At 32.1% G+C, this 27,054-nt stretch overlaps 1 protein-coding gene across 1 annotated transcript; it reads right to left on the minus strand.

Annotated features, from left to right (window-relative positions):
* Positions 1 to 6,234: 6,234 nt before the first annotated feature.
* On the minus strand, positions 6,235 to 25,820 carry Nt5a (5' nucleotidase A). The gene is made up of 2 exons (XM_035374610.2): positions 25,611 to 25,820; positions 6,235 to 13,602 (listed from the first exon to the last, which is right to left on the minus strand). The coding sequence occupies exons 1-2, from the start codon at positions 25,667 to 25,669 to the stop codon at positions 12,273 to 12,275; spliced, it is 1,389 nt and encodes a 462-aa protein (XP_035230501.1). The 5' UTR covers positions 25,670 to 25,820; the 3' UTR covers positions 6,235 to 12,272.
* Between the last annotated feature and the right edge of the window lie 1,234 nt (positions 25,821 to 27,054).

Raw genomic sequence — 27,054 nt, forward strand, 5'->3', positions numbered from 1 at the left:
CAACATATAATAAATATAAAATTGGGCCTAAAATGCTGCCCTGTGGTATACCAGCATTAATTTTTCTAGTGTCAGAGACGTCTTTTCCGATGAAGACAGAAAAGCTTTTATTTGCGATGAATGAAGTAATGAGCTCAATCATTCCCCTTTCGAAGTTGAAATTAATAAAGCTTGTAAATCAGCCCCTCATGCTAGACGCGGTCAAAAGCTTTCGCCACGTCAAGCATGAGGATGGCAACATTTTGTCTGTGGTGTAAGGCATCTCCACAAAATTCCACAAGACTTACCAGCTGCTTGGAAGTACATAATTTTGCGCGAAATCCGAACCGTTCGGGCGGAAGTACATCTAAGAAGGGCTTGAGCCGATTTAGGATAACACGTTCATAAACTTTTCCAAGCCCTGAAATTAAAATGGGCCTGTAGCCCTCGGGCCGGGTAGTATCCTTTCCTGGTTTTTAATAAAAGCCCAAAGTGAGCCGTCCATAGGATTGGGACTTAAAACCTTCTCCTCCCAGATTTCATTCCTGTGAAAGTCAATTAGTTTTTTAATTTTCTTATTGAGTCGGTTAAGTTCAGATTTAATCTGGGGACTCCAGGTAAGATGCCATCTTTTACGAAGACGGTTGTGTTTCGTAATTAAATTCCTGATGTTCCTAGGAAGTCTCCTTGCGTAATTTTCTTTATTAATGACGCGCGAGGCATTATTGATGGCAGTTTTGATGCTACCCATGAATTTATTAAGTTCAGAATCTATGTCATTTCTGCTCTTTAAACTACCTATGACAGGAGGGTTATTGCAAAGTAAATCTTCGTAAAGGTCCCAGTTTGTGATTTTTATTAGTTCCTTGCTATCCACTCTTGAGGTCTCTAAGGTGATGAGCACTGGAATGTGATCGGAGGTAAGCTCGTGCATGACTTAAAAAGTCATGGGAATGTCGGTATTTGTGAGCATTATATCAAGAATATCAGCCCTGCTGAGGTTACTAGGTCTATAAGTATACTCAGCTGGTGCGTTAATAGCAACAGGGTTCTTTAAAAGGAAGTTATACAGAGTCTTTCCATTCTTGTTCGTGCAACGGCAGCCCCATTAAATTACAGTTGGCACACTTTTGGACTTTTGGGGCGTGTCCTTGCTCTTACTTGGACATTGAAATGAAAAGTGATTGTCGGCACATCTGACACATTTGGGAGGGTGGTTACACCCATTTTGAGTATGGTGGAACCCTTGGCACCTATATCATTGCAGGGGTCCCACTCTTCCTCTGTACTGCTCGACTTTGATTCTTAAGTCTAATAAATATTCCTCATTAAATATTTCTGCTGATTTGTCTTTTTTGGGTAAAGAAATGAGAAAAAGTGGTAGTTTGGTAATTTCACCATTCCTACGCCGTCATTTGTTTTACTGATGAGATGGAGTAATTCTTTGCTTCTAATTCGTCCTGTATTTCTTTTGGGTCGTCATCTCTCAAAAGTCCCCTTACGAGAACTTTTAAATCCTTATCTTGGGGTAAGATATAGCAATGGTACTCAATGTTAGCTCCTCTCAGCAGATCGATCGCTAACTTGTATTTTTCAGCATTTTTGGTGTAGATTTTTAAAGAGTCATTTACTGTATGGGGTGTAAATTCGATATTATTTTCCCTGAAAATGCGTCTGGTTTTACTCCAATCCTTACTGTCTACTTTAATTGTGATCGGTGGGATTTTATTCTTTTTAGTGAAGTCACCTTCAGTGGTTTGTTGATTATCAGTAACTGCTTGAATTGTCGGTTGTTCTTTACTGTTAGAATCCATTAAATTGCTATTAGTGCCAGTGCTAGCCGTGTTGTTAGAATTATTTTCTTCATGCGTAGTACTAGCAGCATGAGACTCTGCCATGTTTGTCGTGATATTTGTATTAATTTTTACTTGCGCCTTAGCAAGGTAAGTTAGTCATCCCAGTCATATTATCGATTTTTTGTTTTTTATACAAATTCTTATTATTAATCCTGGTCCTAACTGTTTTGTCCCCTCGGCGTTGGGCATAGAACTCGTCGTCTGAACTTGTGTCTTTGTCTAAGGTTATTTCATCCCCAGAACAATTAATAGCTATGCCAATAGGGCTTCTAGATCTTTCGCTGTTGCTACTAACTTCAATAGGGCGAACGCTCGGTTCTTTATCATCCTGTGTGTTATCATTTATATGAGCACGTGGCTCAGCTAAATTATGTGTTTGCTCTTTTAGGTTATCATTAGCCTCGGTGTCTAAGTCCTTGAATTCAGCATCGTATGTACTAAGCATGAGTTGGAAAAACTTAAGTTCCTTAAACTTTCTCGCGTCTAATTCACCTAATTTTTCTTTGCGTTCGTACTCAATAATGAGTTGCCGTAAAAACGCATCTATCCTCTCCATGGTCGCAAAAGTCAAGGAACTGTCCAAATCTAGCGCCCAAATAAACGCATGCAAAACTGCGCTCCGGAACCGGGCCCACTCGACGGTGTCCCAGCAGACAAATGGCAGGCGGAATCCTACAAGGCCCCTGCCTCTCACACTGACAGCGAGAGCTTGGGGTAACTATGTAGGAAGAAAATCCAAGCCAAGAAAAAATAAATAAATATTTAGAAAATAATCCTAAACAATATTATAAAAATTATAGCAATTAATAACAGTTAAACAGCAATAAGACGATGGCAGTGGATAAGCAAAATAAAGCTTTCGACTTAGCACGTGGCTCATAGACACGTGGTCAGATCGGATTCGGTAGCAGGCACAATCACTTTCACGACGAAACTTCAAGCACCGCTTCCTCCTCTTGAAATGTAAATAAATAATTAAACCGTAAGTCACAAGGCCTTTTTATGGCAAACCGATGAAAATAGTTCAACGAATGCCAACCTTTTTTTAGTACAAGTATAATCAGATAGTAAAACGCTAAGTAATCAAAATGCAAGAACGAGGGGACCAAGCACCTTCACGCGTGACGTAGGAGTCGTATGACATAGACTTTTCTCGAAATGACGAAGTGCAAATAGAAGTTGTTATTTTTAGAATACAGAAGGGAAATTCACTTTTAAGCTGCTAATTTAATCTTTAACGCATTCTTTTAATTTTCTTACATATATACAATTGTATTCTAGCTTAGAAATATGATCAGCATGTGCCTTTCAAGTGTTCTTAAGCAATTATTTCACTATTCAAAATTACAGAAGCAGAGTTCTGTTCTCCAGGTTTAAGAACAGACTTTAGCAAAGCCTTGCTGCTCGCTTGTCAGCAAAAATTAACATGTATCACTTCAAATTAACAAATCTACTATCTCTTCGGGTGATAATTTAAACTTTCTTGTGTACTCACACATATTACATCAATTGTATCTTATCCGATAAGTGAATTAGCATTAATTTGAAAATACACTATGGACGCTGAAAGTGCAACATTACGAAAGGCAGGTGCTATCAAAGCCACATTTGTAATGATAACTTATGATCCAAGGATAAAATGATTACAATTAGAACTTAATTCGATTTTCAGAACCCAAAGAAATCTACATCTCATGTAATCACCATTAACAGTAATAAAACGTTTACAGGAACTTTATAAACGCAGAAGCCTGAACAATCAAAAATAGCTAATGCAATAGAGTCTTGAGATAGACTAACCCAGAAGGCGAGGCGCGCGTCACCGACATGTCGGCAAGAAAGAGTAGGGACGATCTGGTTTACTTTAACACTGAAGCCTATACGTTTGTATCCCATAACTCCATTTAATTATTAAATGTGATACGTTGTATAGAGATAAGATTATGAAAGCCACAGTTTTTTCCCAAATAGGATTTAATATATCTCATTTAAAGCAATTTTTACTGCATTTCGCGCATTTTTTTCACGCGTAATTCTTGTACAAACGTCTTTACTTTGGTAAAACGGTAAAAATCTAAGGACAAAATTTATGAACTTAATTTTGCGTACAAATAACGTAAAATTAAATAAGATTGATAGTGCGTGATGCTTTGAAATTAATAAGGTAAAATTAAACAAGATCTGATATTTTTTTAAAATTTAATGACCATTTTCAGGCAGTGATTTTCAAAACTATAATAACATTACAAAACAATCATTATTTGATTATATCATCATTGACTTATTAACATTAAAGGTGGAATATTTATTTTAGTAATTTATAAAATTCGGAGGATAAAATTTTCTGAGTGTAATGAAGGGAGGAAAAAAGGTAAAATAAAATCTAGAAGCACTCAGATTTTATATTACGCCCAAAAGGAACCTTTTTTTTTTTTTTTTTTTTTTTTTTAACGTTTTGTGTGTTACGTACATTTATTGAATATCATGTTCTTCGCCCGTAAACCACATACATTTGAAAACAGCATATCTTTAGAATTTCCGCACTGGAGATAAAACTATTATTTTCCGTACAGTGCTCGCTCTGAACTCGTTGAGTTTGTTGATCAAAAATTTGTTAAAGTCTCAAATATGAAATAGATTAAAACAAATTCGAAATTCTGCCGTCCAGATGCCCATGTTCGGGTGGAGGATTACATTATTCAAAATTTGATGGCTCTAGATACTGTCGTTTTTGTCACAGTGCGAGAACAGAGTCGTAGCTAGAGTTTTCAGCGCCCAGGGACAACTGAAGATTTCGCGCCCCCTACTGCTTGCCAAGGATGGAAAACATTTTATTCTAAAATGTAGTAACATCAGTTTGGCGCCCCTTGGATTCTGCGCCCGGGGACAGATGCCCCCCTTTAGCTACGCCCCTGTGCGAGAAACATACATGCATTCACGCAGATCCTTCATTATTTAATATTTTTAAATATAAGACAGAGCGATAATATTTGGTAACAACAATTTGCAAGGAGACACGGACATTTATAGTAAAACAGCGCAAAATGCCGCTTCGAAACTAACTGCCTTTCTAGGCTACCGCCCCTTTGGGCTAATAAATTAAATTAACAGTAAATAAAAAAAAAAAAATCTTTTGCAGAACTAAAAATAAATTTAAAAAATAATCACTATAAAATACAAGCAAAATTAATTATTAAGGTTAAATACAATTTTAATATCAAAATTAAATGCATAAAAATTTTTAAGGAGTCAAACGTGTTTATCACTATGATGTATTATGAAATATAATTGAAATAAAATTCTTTTATAGAAATTGTGCTATAATGCTCATCTATAATTTTAAAAAAGCAGCACAATTTAGAATTTTAAACAAAACTTTCAAAAATTCGTTTTTAAATATTTTAGTATTTTTTACTTATTCACACCAATAAAAAGCATAAAAATTGCAAGAGAAAATTGCTTGTTTGAAATTTTCTATTAGTTCAGATTTAAAATATTATTTTCTAAAATAAGTAGTTACAATTTCCTTACAGCATAGGAAAAGCTAAAAAAAATATCCAGTCCTGAAAGCATGCAATAGCTTTATAATTATTTGGAACGCTAATTGTGCTTGATAAATATGCTAATTTTTTTAAATCAATCTGAATTTCAAAAATAAAAATATGTAGAAATTCTAATTTGTGAAATGAGGCGCTACAACCAGCTTTTTCATGACAATTATACACGCTTCAATAGGCATCCATTGTTAAATTTCTGCAAGTCGTCCCTACTCCTCCGGATGGGATGAAGGTGACAGCCGGGAACGCCTCATACGAGGAAGAAACCCATTTGGGTTAGTCTATTTCTTATAAGGTCCATGACTATACGTTGTGCATGAGTCTGTTCTATAACAGTCTAATTCTTAACCTAGTGTCTGTAATATCACTAGATGAACCATAATAGCTTTGCATAAAACAAGTTGGTGAGTTCGTACCAACTCTGCCCGCGAATTCCTTATTCGCATCACTGCGGATTTCTTCTATCCACAAAGAACAAATCTCGGAATTTTCTGGAAGGAAAATCTTTAATCTTGATATCCCAGAATTATCTTGTGATCAAATTGGTAAAGTGCTTTACGTTTACTGTACTCTTCTATAAAATACAACTTAAGACATCTATGAACAACGAGCAAGCATAAATACACTGCTTACTAGCAACTAATGTTTTTTTCCCTCTTTGATACTCATTTAGAATATGTTACTAGCATATATGATATTTATATAGTCTATATAACTAATCATTTACATGTCCTTCGGTGGTTAATGCACATTTCGGGCCGATTAAATATGTCCTGCCTGGTGTCGCAATTTTATCAGCCAGCAATGTAAAAAAAAAATATTTGAGAAATTGCATAACGAAGTAGCACACCAGTAAAAATATTTATTGACTTCATTTCCATAACCGGTTACATTAAACATCAGAATTTACATTTCAAACTCGGAATGATTGTTAACAAATTTTGCATTTAAAAATATACGAAGTAGATTACGTTTCCGTCTGTGTCCGCTAGGGGCGGGGCTAGCGCGGCCATCTTGGGGTCAGAGCGTTGCGCAGCTCAGTCTGCATCTAGCCGTGCTAGTGAGAGGTTCGTGCTGTGCTCCGTTCAGATACTGTGACGGTTTGAAATGTCTGCGTTAATTGAAAATCCCGCGAGCTGCGAGGTGCGCTCAGTAATAAGGTTTCTGACTGCAAAAAACTGTAAACCGATAGAAATCTATCGGCAGCTTCGTGAAGTGTATGGGGACAACATTATCACTGAAGGTGGAGTGCGTCAGTGGGTCATAAGATTTCAAAATGGCCGAACCAATGTTCACGACGAAGATCGAAGTGGGAGACCCAGCATAGTGACCGCCGAACTTCTCGAAAAAGTCGATGCTAAAGTCCGTGAAAATCGAAATTTCACAATAACGGAACTTTCTTTGAGTTTTCCACAAATTTCGCGAAGTTTGTTGCACGAAATCATCAGCGAAAAGCTTGGTTACCACAAATTTTGTGCAAGATGGAAGGCAAGAAGAGGTAACGAAGTGGTTGAAGGCGCAGGCGGCCGAATTTTTCGACGAAGGAATTTCCAAGCTCGTACATCGCTACGATAAATGCCTTAATTTGTATGGTGACTATGTAGAAAAGTAGTATTTGAGTGTGGCTTTCATCTGTATATAATAAAATTTGTTTCCTATACTTTGTTTATTTTTTTATTCCAAAACGTAATCTACTTTCTGGATAGCCCTCGTATAACACAAAATAAAAGTCCGTTTAAAACATTTATAAGGATATGTTTAATTCCAACAGGTCAGTTGTGACACAATTTTAAATAAATACAAGTTTGCAAAACATTACAAATATACATAACATTCCAGGTGTTCTATATATGAAAATATCTCACTATATAAATATATATAAATATTATCTGCAGCAGAAGTTAGGAACTGCTGCAGATGTGGAAGCACAAAATCACTTTTCTCACATCTCTCTTTGCTGAAATAATATAAGGACTCAACCTAACGAAAATCATTTCAAAATTATGCATTTACTTGAAAATGGTCAAGCAAAAGTAACATAATGATTCAAACTGAATTCCATACAAAAAAACTTTAACTCCAACAGAGAACATTTATGACATTTAACCTAATTCTAAAAGCATTAAGTAGAAAATTCTAAAATCTCCAAAGCAGACCACAGATTACTTACTAAATAATCCACCTACAAACACTTACTTTAAAGAGTGGTAAATTTGATATTTTTCTCATGCAGAATGAGCTTAATATTGTCGCAGTGTTCCAAAAAATTATTCCCTCATAAATTATAGATTACTAATCTCCTAACCAATTATTAATTGTAATTACACTATGACTTTAAAATCCATTAATAATATACATTTACAATTTAATAAATATATAATATCTGATTATAGTATATGGGTTACTTAAAAGCAAAGAGTTTAATCATATATGTCACATGAATTCCTACCTCTCTCCCCCCCAAAAAACAGTGATGCATAAGAAGTATTTTATTTATATTTACCTTAAAGACAAAATAAGATGAACAATATAATGCTTATACTTCCAATGAATCATAAGTGATTTTTCAAAACCTAACACACATGTAAATTAATTAAAGACTACCAATGTTCTCCTCTCTAGTCTTCTAATAACATGTTTCCTTTCCCTCACACTCCTGAAAATCAAAATTATACTTTTTAACAATATTTATTGTACTAAGTCAAAACGTGGTTGCAAAGATTAGATCACATTTACATATTTCTCAAAATAGAAACATGAATGTGCATTCATTTAAATAAAGTTATACATCAAAGATGTTTTATTAGAAGGGAAAGATGGGATAATCAGACGTTTGGAAAGTGGAAATCCGTTTTTTTGTTCTTTAAACACATAAAAAATTTAGTTCTTGAAACTTGAGATTGTTTTTAAAAGTTTGATCAGTTTTTAAAAGTATTGGGTCATACAACAGTAATTAATTCTGTGGACAGCTTGTATTAACTCTTCAACAGACTACTGATACTTAAAATTTATAAGAAACCTTTCTAAAGTGGATTAGTGAATTCCTGATGAAATGTATGATATAAATTTGAAACAACGAATGGAAATTTCCATTTCTCACCTATCTGAGTCGGTCATTTCTGTAATGAATAGTCATGAAAAAATGGATTTTTAACAACATAGATATAAAAGATGCAAGATTGATATGGACAATATCTGATAAAGGAAGAATTCTTTAACGAAGATAATACTGTACCACTGATATGAAACAATTATTACACAGACAAATACTGTACAGAATTTTCTGAAAATCATATCAACAACTAAATAACACTAATATAAACAACTGACAGAATTAACCTACTGATGAAAAAATCTTCATTAGCTGATGAAGAGAGCATGCTACTGCATTCCTCCAGTACATGATTTCTCACAACATGAAGCTGAAAAACTTGAGACTATCTGAATGAAAAAATGAGAAGTTACGCCTCATCCACTATATCTCCTTACCTGGTACCATCAGATTACAATTTTCTTTTAAACCTCCAAAACCACCACAATAGAAAATTGTTCAACTCAGAATACGATGCACAAAAAAAAACTTGTTCTTTGGAATAAAACACAGCAGCTTCTGTTATCAGGAAATTGAAAAAAAAAAAAAAATAAATAAATTGAAATAAATTAATATTTAAAATTACGTTGGGAACAAGCTGTAAACTACAATACTACTTTAAAATTTATTCTGAAACAGTCATATTACTTGTAGAATGACCCAATACCTATAAAGTTACTGAATTATAATATTTATTATATACTTAAAATTAATGCTTGCTACAGCATTATCTTTAATTTAAGTGCTTTTAATAAACTTTATTTAAACAGTTGTCAAGCATTATATTGCTGCAAATAACATAAAAATTCTTGCGAATTTTCATGAATTACAGCCTTTTCCTTTCTGCGTATAATGAATCCTAATTTTTTTTCTAACTAGGATTCGAAGCATTTAAAAAATGAAGTGGTTTCTAACAGAAAATTATATAATAAAAAATAAATCAGTGAAAGCTGCAAATATCTGACTATCAAGGATGAATAATGTAATATAAAATTCAAAATTCAACATCGAGAATGCTACACTGAAAGACAGATTTTTTTCCTCTTCTCTTGGACTCCTTTTTCTTAATTAATTCTTGAATATATATTTTCATCATGACCTAATACTGAACTATGCATTTCTTTGAATTTTTTTAAATAGTAAAATACAATTTCTTTTTTTTTCTGTCATTAAAAATTAGAAAAATAACTTAAATCAGATAAATGGTCATTAATCAATAATATTGAAAAACCTGGGTTATATAACACTAAGTGGTAAATTCATACCTACAGTATCTACTTATTTATTACTTATATTATTAATGACCTTTTTATGTACATTACTACATCCTATCAGGATGCAATGAACTGATACTTTAATGAAAGACTATATTTTAATTTGAAAAAAAAATTAATAAATCTAATTATATGAATGCACTCTGTTTTAATTAAAATGGAAAATAGTAATCTTATCACTTTTATGTGACAAAATATTTCACCCATTTGCCATGAAAAGTAAGACTAAAAATAAAATAAAATAATATTTTATCAGTTCAGTCCTAGATGTAAATAAGTATAAGAATTTATTTTCTCACTACACTTCTTAAATATCAATTTTCTAAATTGTTCATGAATCAAATTTTACATATACCAATCAATAAAGAACAAAGTTAAAAATGTTAGTATGCGATACAGGTGTACATTGCAGTAAGTAAACTACGATAATAAATATACCTTACATTTTTAATTCATTGAGGGTAACATAGCAAGTAGTTAAATGAAATAGCATCAACAAAAGCAAATGAAACAGACAAAATATTAAGAAAAAACTTCCATGTGATAATAGTAAGTATTAACTCCACTTAAGCTGAAATTTTCTCACATTATTTTATAATGACCAACAAAAGATTCAACTAATTCAACAGTTAAAGCTCAGATATTATTTTAATTAGCACAAAAAATGCTTACTTCTAAAATGATTAAGAATATTACTAGCATATAAAAAGAAATACACAGAAGTATATATTAAAAATACACAGAAGCAACAGAATCTCTGTTTCTGTTGTTTTATGTATCAGATTAATTGTGTTCAACACATAATCAATTTGATACATAAAAGTTTAAACTTCCAGAAAATGCTTTTAAAATTTAAAAATGTCAGTTTCTTAATCAATTCCAAATATATAAATCTTTAAATAACAGCAAATCAAATTTTCAATATCACTATAAAAATTTTCACAGTTTCAGTAAAATTAATATAAACAATACAGTTAACAGAACTCATTAGTTATCCGAAAAAAATAAACCCATTTAATGTTATTAGTTTAACATCTTTAAAATTATTAAAATTACCACCAGATGTACTACAAATAAAATTTTACTCTTTTTAAAAATCTACAGTGAATTTTTTTTTTTTTTTCTTTTACTCAGAAATAATTATTTTACATATGCACTATAAGCAAATAAAAAAGGTTTTTGGATGCATACTGTAAAATACTACAAACACATTTAAAGTCATGAATATTAAAACTCTTCAATACAAAAATTACTTTTCATTTTAACAGTAAAATATATATAAAAGCATTGGAATCAAAATTAACAAATTTGTTAAATTTAGTGAAATTTATTAGCCAGATTTATATAAATGTTAACATTTATAATGACATATTTGAAAATTAAATTACAGTTCAAATAGCTACTCTGCATATATCACATGTATGTGAATTAAGAAAACAAACAAATGACTACTGAGATGTATCCTCACAAGTATTTGCAGCTTTTAAGGGGGAAAAATCAAGATTATAATTTTTCTTCTGATATAAAAATATGCAAAATTTTCATAATATGTCACTGATCAAGACATACTTAAATGACAAACAATCTAGAAGTTCATAAGGCCATTCAGAAATTCAATAAATATTTTTCCTTAACTTCTTTATAGAAATTATACAACTGATAAAGCTTGCAGTAATTATTATCTAATGAGATAAATAAGATTAGAACACTCAAAATATATTACTACCATGTCTAAAAGTATTATATGAAATACAATAAAAAAAATTAATGATAATTTGTCCCATTTAAGTAAAGATCACAAAAACTGCTTCTTTTAAAAATTACATCTTCATTTAGAAAGGAAAATTATTAACACAAATTATTTTGTAAAAACTTTGTAATTTAAACCAGCAAGGTTCTTGCCATGAAAGTTTTGCTACACTTATATGCTACATATTGCACTTAACACTTTATATGCAACATATTGCATAAGTTTTTAAAATTTTTCTCTAAATCTTAATATGTTATGAAAGTTAAATGCTATTTACTTAAAATTAAGATATAGGTGTAAGTTAAAGAAAATTAAACAACTTATTTAAATACTGAAGTAAAATATCCCAGTCTTTTTATTTTTCACTTTTAGTTATACATTATTTAATGATCTGAAGTTTCTTTTAATTTTTTAATATAATATTTTTTAACTTTTAAAGTTAGTCTCATTAATTCAGTTAAATCAGATAAAAAAAAACATAAAATCTTAAAATTCTATCTAAATGAATTATGAATTGTCTACAGAGTTTTTATGATTGCAATAATAATTTCTAAAGCAACTTCATATTTTCTAGGCTGTAGTTTAAATTACTAACTTTAAAGATAATCATGGCACACAGTATGGGGAGTTCAAATACAACTTCACTTATTCCACACTTACTAAAAACTAAATTATATTTTAAATATACTATTGATTTCAGCAAACATTAAAATCCCAGGAGCAAACTATAACATCTAATTAATCAATTGATAAGAATAAGTAATATTAACTAGAAGCTAGAGCTTTAGGTGTACCAGGAAAGAAACCAGAAAAAAGCATATCACTGCCAAAGCATGGTATTTTATCCTGCATTTGAACTCCTGATATGCAACCCAAATTAGGGATGGTTAGCCTGCTATATTGAGAGAGAAGATGAGTCCATAAACTAGGACTTCCTTTACGTTCCTCACTGACAAAAAACGATCCCCAATATTTTGACACTAAGGTCTGTGATTCTGAATGCAGTTCTTGAACATTATCCATTCCTTCTGCCAACATTTCTTCAACAATGGCTACAATGTCCCATCGTGCAATTTCTGATGCAGCATACACATCTTCTATCAATGAATCACCGAAGTACAACATTTTTGGATCTTTAGTTTTACTAAGAATAGAACATACTTCTTGCAGATGCTTCCAATTTCCCTGTGAATAAATTAAATGGCGTTTCATATCTTCAGGTTTAACTCCACTAACTTCAGTATTTTCATTAATTATGCAAAATGGTTTGTCTTTCCAGAAGAAACCTGGTTTGCGAGCAAATGTGATTATAATATCGAAGTATTGTTTCCAGTCTTTTCCGAGACTATGTTCTGCAAGGAATGCTGCAGAATCATAATTGGAGCTTGTCAGCAAGAAGGTAATCTTGTGTTTAGCTATTTCCCTTAGCCATCTCTTAACATTTTCACTGCATGGCTCCACATACAAATCAGGATATTTTTTTAAATCTGGAAAGAATTCACCACTGTTGTTTTTGAAGTTGTTTCTCTCATACATGTAAAATAATCCATCCAAGAAATGTTCCCAAAAATGATACTCCTCAGCAGGCTCTCCATGTTTTTCATCTAATATATCTACAATTTTGGCACATATAACAGCTCCTGCAGTAACAAAATAATCTTTGAAAACATAAAATGATTCGTCTAGTGCAGTGTTAGAAACCAGTTTATGTGGAATTCCTTTTGATTCTTCCCATATTCTATTTAATCCATAAATTTTACATATATCTTCATCTGACAAGAGTCTAGTTCCATGACTAGCTTTTACTATTTTGTACTGATTATCAAGTTTAAGGAAATTTCCTTTCCTTTTATCAAGAACAATCCCTTTCTGAGCAAATGCCATTTCGGCCTCAGTAGCAGAAGCAAGACATCTGGGATAATCATATTTATCAATTAAAAAAGATGCGAGAGTTTTGTAGATCAAACTAATTAATGGCTTCAACTTATACTGACAAATAGTATGATCTAGATCAAAACCAATACAATCATATGATTCTAAACAAAATTCTTGAGGACACATGCTTTGGGCAAACGTCAGCTTGGTTGAATTCGATCTGAAAATAAAGAAATGAGATATAATGACTACCAGCAAGCATCCTTTACATGCAGTAAATTATTCTAATGAAGGTATGCTCTTTATGCTTTAGAAATTATCCCCAATGCAATTAACAATACTACTTTTCCTTAAAACTATACTATTATTGCAACATAGTTCCCCCATCGCACTGAGGGAAAAAACATAACATTAATATATTTGTGACTTTAAAAACAAGGAAAATTCTGATAGTTTGAAAAAATATAAGTACTGAAAAGGAAGCATTAGAAAAGAGGTCAAGAATTTGAAATCATCTTATAAGAAAGAACTTGAAATCATCTTATTATCATATATTATATATAATCGGCATACTGTTGAAACTCTGCTGGATTATAAATAAATTTATAATGAATATATTTGTGAAGGTACAGAATATATTTCTTAAAAATAAGTATGAAAGGTCTCAGAAATATATAAATTACATATGCTCTAACATCTGCCAGAACTCCAAACATCATAAGAGTTTACAAAATAGTACAGATAATAAAACATCAGTCCACATCTCAAAGTCAGCAATAAAAAATATTCAATATTCATGTAGTATGTGATCTATCATTTTTAGTTAGCTATTTACTTCTTTGATGGTGCCACTAAAGTGCTATTTTTAAATATGAAATTAAACATAAATAATAAAGAATAAATGAAAATGATTCCATTAATTAATTTAATGAACTATTAAAAGTTTTAAATCTTTTAAACTGCTTTCAATTTTACAAAACAAATGCAGGAGTGCCCTTTAAAAAGGCCACTTTTATGACTTGTTTAGCTATAATATAGATCTCCCCATACTTTCACAAAATAATATGGAAGCATTTGTGGTGTGGTACACTGTATGTAGCATAGAATCTTTAGTTTCAGAATTCCTCAGCATGATTTAATTGTTTGAGCCATGTGCAGGATTGACAAACTTCTCTTTGTAGTTTACAGTTTGATGATCAATCACAAAAGTGGTAGACTGTATACTGTATGTTAAATATAATAAGTTATAATTATGTAGCTTGCCAATACATGGAGGCAGTATTTGTTGTACAAAAATAAAAGAAAGAAAAAAAAATCTGAAAGCTTTCAGATTTTATATTATGCCTAAAGTTTTTTTTTTTTTTTTTTTAATGTTTTGCATGTTACCATTATTTATTAAATATCATATTCTTTACTCTTAAACCACAAAAAATTCAATTCAACAACAATATTACAAAATATTTAAAATCACCAAGCATATCTTTAGAATTTCTGACAGACAATCTGAAGATACAAATGTTTTCTTCGTACAATGTTGCTATTGCTCGCTTTGAAATCATTGAGTTTGTTAATAAAAAATTTGTTAAAATTTTAGAAAATATGAAATAGATAATAAAACAAATACAAAATTCAGGCTTTCAGGTGCCCATGTTCGTAAGGAGGATTATTATTATTATTATATGTTATACAAAATTTGATGGCTCTAGGTACTATTGTTTCTTCACAATGCAAAACATACATACATTTATGCAGATTGTTCATTATTTAATTTCTTTAAAAATAATACAGGATGATGATATTTGGTGACAACAATTTAAAAAAATTATATGTCATTTATAGTGAACCGATGGAAAATGCTGTTTCAAGATTAATAACCCTTCTGGACTAATGCTTCTTTGGGCTAAAAAAAAAAAAAAAAAACTGTGACGTCATATTTGTATGAAAGTAGGGGTTTCATCTGTGGTATTTATCAATTAAATGCTGTATAGAATTACACTCTCTGTTTATTATCTTAAATTTGATTCAGTGTGATTTAATAGAGATTTATAAATTTTCTTCACAGCATTAATAAAGAATTTTCAATATAAAGTATTCAGTAATTCTAAAGTGATAAGAAAACTACTTCCTAAAAATCTTCATATTTCAAATTTTTAAAAACAACTGTCATTTAAAAATATGCAATTCAAACAGCATAAATTTTAATAATTTTAAAGGTTAAAAGGAATACTTAAAGATCATAAGCAAATCAAATATCGCAATAAAGCTGTGAACACTGAATATAAGCTTTTAAAGCTTATGTAGTATTTATCTTTGTTACAGATTTGAATAAACATTTTTGAGTTACGAGAATAGCATACAGTTAGTGCTTGGTGGCTCCTAAATTCATACTTCAAAGTAATCGGTTCAAAATTTCCTTTCTCAAGGAATATCAATTTTTGTACCTAATACCAGATTTATTTTCAAGCAATTAGTGACACAGGTATTTAAATATTTCAGACAGGAAACAAAACACAGTAAGTGGCTAAGTTTTACTTGTTAGCATAATTACAGCTGGTTTCACAATTCTAATTAATCAGTTCAAAATTTCCTTTTCCAAGGAACATCAACTTTTCAATTTGAAGCTAAGTCCAGATTTATTCTCAAGCACTTAATGATAGATGTATCTAAATATTTTAGACAGGAAACAAAGCAAAGTAAGTGGCTATACTTCACTCATTAATACAGTGAAACATCTGATAGCAGCCACCTCAAAATATTGTTAGCATTTCTGATAGCAGTACTGGAAATCTTGACATCTAAAGGACCAAGCTTTTAGGTAAATGGATCACAGGTGTCATGCACCTAAGCATAAGCTTTATCCTGCATGAAACAGCATACAGTTCTAGACCATATTTGGTTATATGCCATCCTTGCAGAAGGAAGCAGATGCAAGAAACAAATCACCCAGAACCATATGAGCTCACCTTGAGAGGCTTTAAAGTACTCTACTCACCCTAAGGAATTTATTTCTTATAAACCTTCTATAAGATTATCTTTTATATAAAGATTAACTAAGAACTACCAATTATAAATCCTTTCCACAAATAGCCCAAGAAGCACTTATAAAATAGTAGTAGCAGCAGAAGAATTTTTTTGAAAACTCATTTGAAATATATTAAAAAAAACTTAATTTATAAAGCTGTTTTTTTTTTTTTTTTTTTTTTTTTTTTAAATTTTTAATTAAAAGTCCTGACTGCTTTTGGGAGAACAAAGTCTCCACTACTTTTTTAAATAAAAAATTGAGCACTTATTGTGAAAGAATGGTATATTATTGTTTTTCAAAGTATTGCCCATTTCTAGCCACTATTTTCTCCCTCTTTCTGGCAGCACATGGATATTGCATCAGAAGAAGGCTTCATCTTTGGAGGCTTTCCCCAAATGAATCCAATTTTTGGTATCTTCATACCATGTGAAGTGCTACTCAGATAGGCCATGTGTCATCAATCAAAACATGAAGTAATCAGAACCAGGAATGTCTGGTGAATACAGTGGGAGGGGGGAAAACTTCTCATTTGAGTGTTTTTGAGTAAGTCTTGAACAAGGCTTCAACATGTGGATGAGTGTTATCAAATAATTTTGTCATGTCTGGAGTAGTAGTGGGCACATTTTTCTTTGAGTGCTTGGCTCAGTCTCATCAACTGTGTTTGATAGAAAACCCCAGTAATGGTTTTATTCAGATAGTCCCCATAATTTCTTCTTTAGGTTATCCTAGTAGATCCATTTTTCATCACCAGTGACTATACAATGCAAAAAATCCTTTCGCTTATGAATGGCAACCAACTTTCATTTGTAAAAATTCGGCATTCAACATTTGTCAGCTATATGGAACCCATTTTCCTTCCTCTTGAACCAACCACTCCCAATGATTTTAAACGATGTGAAATTGCTTGTTGATTCCTTTCTAATGCAGTGCAAGTTTTACTTGCATTTGGCACGAATCTTTATCCAATAATGCTTCCAATTCTTTTATCATTCCACTCTGTTCTTGGTCTCCGGCATAAAATTCCCCATTCTTAAACATTTTAAACCACTTATGACAACTTCTTTCACTTAAGGCAGCCTCACTATAAGCTTCTACAATCAATCAATGTGCCTCACATGCAGATTTCTTCAAATCAAAGAACTAAATCAAAAATTCCCACAAATGACACTCATTTGGCTCAAAACTCGACATTTTCACATGGAAAAAAAAAAAAAAAATACACTGGTTATGATAAATTAAGGAAAAATTACAAAAATAGCAATAACTCCCTCAAAAATAAGCCAAACCATGTAAAATTTGAATATGTTGCCAAGTAAGAGTAGCTGAGTAAAACTGCAATATGCAAATTAGTGGCGCTACTTTCGGAATATGTCATCTGCGAGGAGCATAAAAGCCCATGTTTGAGAGCAAGCCCGCATATTTCACTCTGACAGTGACATCAGAAATCTGAGATAGCCAATTCGTAACAATGACCTCCACGCATCATTTGCCTGCAGAACTGCGATGGAGAGCCATTGGGAGACTAGAGGCAGGACAAAGTCAAAGAGAAGTGGCCAGATGGCTAAATGTAAGTCCTTCTCTGGTTCATAGACTTTGGAGGCAATTTCAAATCACAAATTCGGCATCTAGGAGGTTCAGCCAAGGACGGCCAACTGCTACGACGAGTGCCGATGACCGATATTTGACATTATGTGCATGCAGGAATAGAACCGCTACTCCGACTCTTCTTAGAACCTCCCTTGCTGCAGCCACCGGAAGGTTCGCGCCAATGTCAACTGCGTGTAGAAGGCTTCACGAAGGTGGTCTGTATGCGAGGCAACCAGCAATTTGAGTGCCGCTAACATCACGCCATAGGAGAGACAGTTTTCAGTGGGCATGACAACATGTCCACTGGACACATGATCAATGGAGGGCGGTTCTCTTTATGGATGAGTCCTGGTTTAGTGTAGAAAGTGCTAGTAGGCATTATTTGATATGAAGAAAACCTAGAACCCATTATCCTCTGTCAAACATCCGTGAAAGAGATGCATACAGAAGGGGCAGTGTCTGTGTTTGGGGTGGCATCTCTTTGGGTGGACGTACAGACCTCCATGTCTTTCCAATGGAAACCGTGAATGCTCAGATTTATAGAGATGACATCCTTGATATTTATGTGCGTCCATATGCCAGGGCAATAGGTGATGCTTTCCTGTTACAGGATGACAATGCAAGACCACACAGGCTCGTAGATGATTATCTTCAACAGGAAACAATTATGCGCATGGAGTGGTCAGCTCAATCCCCGGACTTGAATCCTATCGAGCACGTTTGGGATGCTTTAGGGAGACGTCTAGCTGCTCTCAATCCACCCCCTCAAACCCTTGTCGTGCTTGCAACTGCTTTGCAAGAGCAATGGCTCTCGCTTTCTATGGAACTGATAGACCGCATAATTGAAAGCATCACACATCGCTGTATGTGCTATATTGCTTCTAAAAGGGGATCATATTCCATATTGAAGGTACTTTTCCTATAGCAAACTGACACCTTTGATTTGTTCATTTTATACATGTGCTAATTTCTATACTACCATATTTGCCTGGTAATTTCTTTTTATGTTATTTGATACCTTACTATGTGTTGTATATTGTGGGTAAGTTTCATTAAATTCTACATGTAACTTTTTCAGTAGTCGTGATTTTTGTGAGTTTTACTTAATTTATAATAACCAGTGTATATGATGTTGATACAAAATTGCTAATATTTCAAGGCTATGTTGTTATCAGATGTCCAACATTACGATATAACATTTTACATCAGAAAATTTTAATCATAACTTAATGGTCATTCTAATTTTTGTAAAATGGCAAAGACTTAATTGTACTGCCAATAATTTTTTTAACAACTCAAAACTGTTTTATGCCATACAAGTACTTTCACATGTAGCTTAGTGAAATTCTTGTCATTTTATTTTTGATAATAATAAGCAAAGATGTCTAGCATTAGTCCTACTCATAAATCACATAAAATTTATTCATGAAACTTTCACTTTTAATCTAGATGGGATTATCAAATGAATACAGCCTCTCATCTTCTAGTTTTGAAACATTATTGCCATGTTCTTTCTGGACCATTTTGGTACTTCAGTTTCCACAATTACTAACATGAAGATTCCTTTCAGGGTAATTTTACTCAACTTGTGAAACTGGTACTTGAGTATTTTCCTCTCAACAGCAAAAGTTGGTAGAGATTTCACCAAAGCTGTTCCGACTATTCCTGCTGAATTCTGAACGAAATGATGCCCCTTTATTTAATAAACAATCAGTATTTGACCAAGTTTGCTTTTTCATTTTGTAAGAAGGCTTTTATCAGTTTCTACTCTTTTGTTAAGCCTTTTAATTTTACCAGAAGTTTTGTATAGAATGTTATGAGTAGAAACACCTTGCAGCTGATTCTTTGAATTTATTATGGTTTTGATGGCCATATTCAGCTGACCTTATTGAATCCATTAATACACTAATTTTTTAGGGTAGGATCTCATAATTTTGAAAATAATTCACTGCTTGTTGTTCTGTAGAAAACAGATCACAAATTTTAACAATATCTTTCAAAATGAAAGAAAAAATACAGCAATAACAGTTAATTTATATCTTTGTTCATAAAAACAAAAGTTGGCTTATCAAGAATCAATTGAAGTTACAGCTAATGAAAGCGGAAATATTATGAGTGTCTTTGTTACATCATGATTATCCATAACTGACATGAGATGACACTGCTTGATGACTATTTCACAGTCGACATGATAATACATACCATAATTTCGGGTAGATAAGCCAGGACTTATATGTGTTTAAAAGTTGAAAATCTAGGTCTGCATTGCATCTGAAGGAATTTTATTTTTCCTGTCTTTGGAATTTTGCTAGTTTAAATCATAAGTAATGCACAAATGACTTGATTAATGTAGAATTCATTGCAACATTTTAGCTTCATACAAATGCTCAGTTTGCTTATGTTCCTCCTGCTGAACTTTAGTTTTGTCTGTGTTATCTGACAACCATCCTCTTTTAAATGGCGACAGGAATTTTTATTTCATCAAGTACTGTGTTCATTCTTACATGTGTCTCACTGCTTTGTGACTTAATTATTGCTTACTTGTTACACAGTTAACTTGTTTGTGCTAGTTGAAGTTTTAAAATTATTATTCTTACTATGGCTCTTACTTGGAGAAAAAGTTATAGATACAGCTGCTTTTAAGCTTTTAGCAGTGAAAAAAGCAATAGAAATTGGAAATTAAGCTGTGGCTACAGAATTTCAAGGTGACAAGAGATACATTCAGTGGTGGAAATTTGAACAAGAAAAATTAGAGAAAATGCAAGGATAAAAGGTAACTTATCGAACTGGCATCACAGCCTGACCTGTTTTGAGATATAATTTAGAGAAATGAACAATAGAGCAGAAAGAAAAGGAATTATCAGTGTCAACAGTTGAATTCAACTTCAAGCAAAAGTAATCGCTCAAGAAATGGGCATTAAAAACTTTGTTGGAGGACATAATTGGTGTTTCAGCTTCATGAAATAAAAGAAATCATCCATCAGGACAAAACAAAAGCTGGTTAGAAGCTTCCCATGGACTGCCTTGGAAAGAAAGATAGTTTTCTTGGAAACACATCTAGGAAAATTACAGAAAAAAATTGAATAGAGGACAAATAATTCATATGAAAGAAGTGCCTGTTACTTTTGATTGTTCTTCCGGTAGAACTCTTCATCCAATAGGTTAAAAACACTTTCTGTGTTAACAATCAAGATGAAAAAATTTCTTTTACTTGTGTTTGGCTTGCACTACCAATAAAGAAAAGTTTGTCCCTTTGATAATTTTTAAAAGAAAAATAGTTAGAAAGAAAATGTCCGTAAAGAGGTCATTATTTGTGTCAATGAAAAGAATGGATGTGTGAAGAAGTAATGTTGTTTCAGCTCAGAGAAATCTATTGAAAAAGTAAAGACACTTTTCTCGGGGACTCATTGTTCTAGATTCAATGTGATCCTATTGAGTGGATATAGTATAATCCGAAGCAATAAAACTTAGCATCGATGTCTCAGTGATATCAAGAGGGCACAAATTTTACAGTTTTAAAATTTACAAAAGTTTTACAGTTATATCAACAGCGTCCACGACTTCTGGACAAGATGTGGACACTGCTTATCTGGACATGTGCTCTGTACTTAAGAGTTAGGACTGTATCGTAAAGAAGTATTGAAGATCTCTTTGCCTAATAACCTGGTGGTCAATGGCCACACATTTGCTAAATAAATATCAATAGAATTTTAAAGCAAAAATTAAGAAAGCAGTGGGGGGAATGGATGCGAAACGAACATCATTCCTTCACAAATTTCCGATGGATGAGAAAAGCCTAATTTAAGGTTTTGCCTTGTGGGTCGATAAAGCACGGCAATCAGTTCGAGCTGATACGATCATATCAGCTTTCATTAAATCAGAAATCATTGATAAAGAAGATGAAAATGATAGCAACATTGAAAGAAGTGATTTAGAATAGTGATAAAAGTAACCTTGATGGTCATCTGTTAAATTTATTTAATACTGATGTTGATAAGAAGGATTTTGAATATTTTGTATTAATAAATTTAATTTATTTTTATTTTGTATATGTTATAAACTGTTATCAATGATGATTACATCAATATAGAATGGAATTACTGAATAAATGAATATTAAGTGCCATATTGCGGAATCATATTTTCATTGCTGTGGCGTATATGGAGGTGCAAATTATCCGATGAACTTTTATAACTTTTTTTACTCAGTTGTGATAAGTGCAGCATATATGGTAGGGCATTTTAACTATCTGAAACTATGGTAAGTACCGTGAAATCATATGACTATTTTAGTCACTCTGTATACGGTGTGTCCGAATCAAATGTACCTAATTTGGAGAGGTTGCTCTACTTAACAGCATAAAACTAAAAGCAGCTCTACTAAAAGCATAAAAACACTGTAAAATTAGATACCAATACTCACAAAGTTTCTATTAAACAATCAGTACAATTCATTGTGAGCTCCATTAGTAGCTCTGAGAATGTCCAACCGGTAGTCCAGTTTCAGCCATGTCCGGTGTAGCATTTCCAGAATCACAATAAATAATAGCTGCAGTTATGGAGGCAGGAAGGTCTTCAATATCACGGATGTTCCCTGAGTAGACTGTCTTTCACATAGCCCCAAAAGAAGAAATCGAGCGGAGTCACGTCGGAAGATCTTGGTGGCCAGGCAATTGGGCCAGCGCATCCTAGCTATCTATTAGAGAAAGTTGTATCGAAAAATGCACAAACATGTTTGCCACAGTTTTGGCCTACTCCGTTTCAAATCGTGTAGTGAATGGGGATTTTCTGAGCCCCAAATTCTGCAATTGTGCTTATTAACGTGGTTGCTAACATGGAATGCAGCTTAATCTGAAAAAAAGGTGCGTTGTTTATTTTCGATGTGAGATAACATCTCCACAGCAAATGCTGCGGCCTATCATCTGGTTGCAGTTTCTGCACAAGCTGCATTTTATATGGATGCATCCTCAGTTTTCAATGCAGCACATCATGAATAGTTGAATGTAGCATAGATAATTCAGAAGCTGCCTGCCTGATCAATTGACAAGGGCTCCAAACGAAAGCTTGTCCAACATCTTCCACATGTGAATCTGAATGTGAACGGCGATCACCTACGGATCTTTTCCACACACTTTCCATTTCGAGAAACGTTTTGTGCCACTAAACCTGAGGTGGATTTCTTTTATAAACTGTTTAAAACATTATTTGCACCTTTACTACGGATATGTGTTCTGCATACCAGAGAACAATTTGTACCTTCTCTTGCAGTGATGCCATTTTCCCATTTGTTGGCTCAGTAAAGTGCAAGTGCGTCAGACGCGAGGAAAAGAAAAAATATTGCTACCAAAGTTTACGAATTCAGCTCTCAGATGTGGCCAATATCACCCTTGTAGTGCTAAAACTTTGTTTTTAATCTACTGTTCAAAATAGGTTCATTTGATTCGGACACCCTATATTTCTTTAATACAGAATTTCCATTGAAACTTTAACATTAAATAGAATGTAAAATTTTTTTTTAGAATAAGGCACTATATTCGCAATTCAGATCTAAATACTGACTACATAACCTACAAGTGAGAATAATACTTGCTCTTGCCTCTACAGAAAAAAAATGTTTCACATATTAAAAATTCTAAAAAAATTGTAAAATATTACCTGGACAAAGATACCATTACAAAGCACAGTACAGAGATATTAATTTTTATTGTCAATGTTGTAAAATATGACATAATAAAAAATTTTTAAGTTACTGCTGAAGCAAAAAAATTGAACGATACCACAGAAATCTACTATACTGATATATATATACTACTATATTTATATTTAGTAAAGAAATTTTAAAATGCACCGTTATTGATATAAAATGGATATTTTTAATATATTTGTTAAATATAAAGATCTAACTGGAAATCACTACTTGTTTGCAAAATTAATACATTAACAGATATATAACCAGCAGAATTAAGACATTAATTAAAATTCTAATGTATGTACAGAAATATGACAAAGCGTCATAGAACAAATAACAGTAGATGAATATCTGACAAATAAAATAAAAAAGTACATGTTGTCTATGCAAAATAGTTTTGCTTACAGAATTCTAATAAATTCTGTAAATGTAGCAATAGGGCAGAAAACTAATAAAACTGAAATAAACATTTTATTTGTAAAATTTGATATATTTCGAAGTAGCTAAATACTTTAAATTATATCAAATTCTATAAATTTTTAGTCAATTTTTTAAATTCATCTAATAATGCTTAAACCTCTAGTTTTTTTTTTTTTATATAAATATTTTTATTTTTAAATGAGTACAGAGCATTTTGAAAAATAAATAAATTTATCCATCCTATGCAATTTTTAAGATAGTGGAACAGAAGATTAATGAAGTGGGCAGTGGCGTAGCTAGGATTCCAGAGCCTGGAGACAACTGAAGAATTTGCACCCCTTTCTGTGTGCCAAGAATGCAAAACATTTCATTAAAAAATTTCGTAGCATCAATTTGGCGCCCCCTGGATGCTGCGCCCGGGGACAGATGTCCCCTCTTGTCCCACCCTAGCTACGCTACTGGAAGTGGGGTAAATAGAGGACAGATTATGAGGTCCAAACAGAGGATCAATTAGAGGGGTAAACAGAGGTTAATTTCACAAAAGATTTAATTCCTTTAATACAAGAAATGGGTAAAATTAATAAACAAAATTTAATATTTGTAATACGGAATTTTTAAACCAATATTGACAATTATACATGCATATATAAACCATCAAATTAATCTGCGATTATCACAAAGAAAGAGCCTCAAATAAAATCTTTAAAGGGAATAGAATGCATCTGATTTTTATATTAAATAAATATAATGCATCTGATTATAGCTGATAACATAATAGAAAACATATAACAGAGACATTACACCAGACTAGGTATAATTAAGAGAGGATTACAGGTAAGTTAAGAGGAGACTAACCAAGCTGTCTCTCTTAACTTACTTAAGTTTAAATGGATTGGATTATTTAATTATGGCAAAGCACACAACGGCTATCTACCTAAAGGGAGGGATGCATTCGTGGAGGACTTTCTAAGGGAAACTGGCTCGTATACACGTTACACATGGGAAAAACCACGAAAATGCCCATGCAGCCAGGCCGTTCGCGGGATTTGAACCTCAGACCGAACTACCAGTGTTCAGCGTCTTTACCGCTCGGCCGCTGGTGAGCTCTTAAGTTTAAATGATCTTAATACAATTTGGTTAATGCTTAATAAAGGGCAGGAAACCAATTAAAATTTTATAATTTTAGAGCACAATCGTACAGAATCTCAAACATAACATCTACTGTAGTAACACATTTGAAGTTGTGTACAACAGATAAAATTCGATAGAAAACCTCACGAAATACTGAAACTTTAAATTAATGTTAATCAAAAAAATCTATTAAAATTATTATACAGCAATAATTAAACTTTTATAAAAAGTAATTTACAAGCAACACACTCGTCTAATGAGAAAAGTAATAGGCTTTTGTAACTAATAATCAAAATATACCACCATATCAGACTATGAAGATATATTTTGAATCATTTATCTCTTAATTATAAGAAAAAAATAACCAATCTGTATATTACCGATACACATTTTTCCTACAGATTCTCAGACTCAGCCGAAGAGTGTTAAAGGTAAACATAACAATTTATTGCTCATTCAAAACATAAATTAAAAGCATTAAATAATATAAGGTTGCTAGCCGGAACGAACTATGTTTACGATCATATTTAGATCCCGTAAACGTCAAGAGTGGCTGTTTCTTCTTTCGACCTTTGAAAAGTGAGAAGATTCGTATAAAGGCGTGTGATTAGCAGAGGGATTTATTCTCATATAAAAAGGTTAATTAAAAAAAAAGTAAGGCAAATTAAAAATTTAATTTAAAATGCCATAAAACATGATTATTAAAATTATGCTAGCATATTTTAATTTTTACTAAATTTGTTACTCCAATAATTGATATCCGCAATTCCAGCGCTCTGATACGCCATCTAGTGGCTAAAAGGTGGAAACATTAAAACTCAGTATTTACATTTCACAATGCTACGTAGTTTGTGAAGAATGTTGTGATCGAAAAGTAATTAAACGTGTTTTTTTTATTGTTGTGGGCATATGTATAACTTAGAAAGAAGTACAGACCACACATTTTCTTGTGTACACCAGTGTAAATCAAGAGCTTGCAAGGAACCTGAGTTATGCTTCCATCGCATTCTTGGATGGAAAATATCGAACGAGATAGCAAAACTTCTCATACACTATAGCAAAACGAAGAAGAGGGTGGATTCGCGTATTTCGAATTGGAAAGAAAATTGGACATTATATGAACGTGCGTTCTAAGCATTAAAAAAAAAAAAAAAAAAAAAAAAAAACTGATTACATTTTTTCTCGTAAGAAAAGTTTTCTTTATATATGCAAAATTTCTTTCTCGTGTATCATACATATAAATCTGTATGTGTGTTCTTCGAAAGTAAACATGCATATTTGTGTATTGAAGTATAAATCATTATAGCTCATTAATCTCTTAAATATTATTAATACACATACATATACAATTATGCTTTCATGCATATTTTACCTGCAGAAATTTAAATTGTGTGTTAGTTTATGTTAGCAATGATTTAAATGAAAATTTATAGAATGACACATATAAAAATAAAAGTTAATGATTTTAACGTTAATGATGAACTTTGAATTTCATATGCTAGTAATGTTGAAATTTCTGTGTGTGAGTCATTTCCTGTTAAACTATTTAGAACTGTTTACAGTGGTTCAGGATAGTTAGTATAAAAAAATTCCAGTTCAGAAAATAGTTATGATGATCTAGTATGAGTAATAGTATAAAAAGTATTACAGATATCAAATCTTTTCCACTATAGAATAGCATGCACCAAACAATTTCTTATAGAATGATATACATACCATTGTTACTCGCTGAGCACAGTTAAATGTTTTTCTTATCTTTTATAGCAGTGTTCGTTTTGAAGTAAGTATTAGTAATAAAAATTTTTAAAGTAGCTTAAAAAAATT

Source organism: Stegodyphus dumicola, chromosome 3 (genome assembly GCF_044657685.1).
Source record: "Stegodyphus dumicola isolate Sdum_Otavi_A_Nest chromosome 3, ASM4465768v1".
NCBI lineage: Eukaryota > Metazoa > Arthropoda > Arachnida > Araneae > Eresidae > Stegodyphus > Stegodyphus dumicola.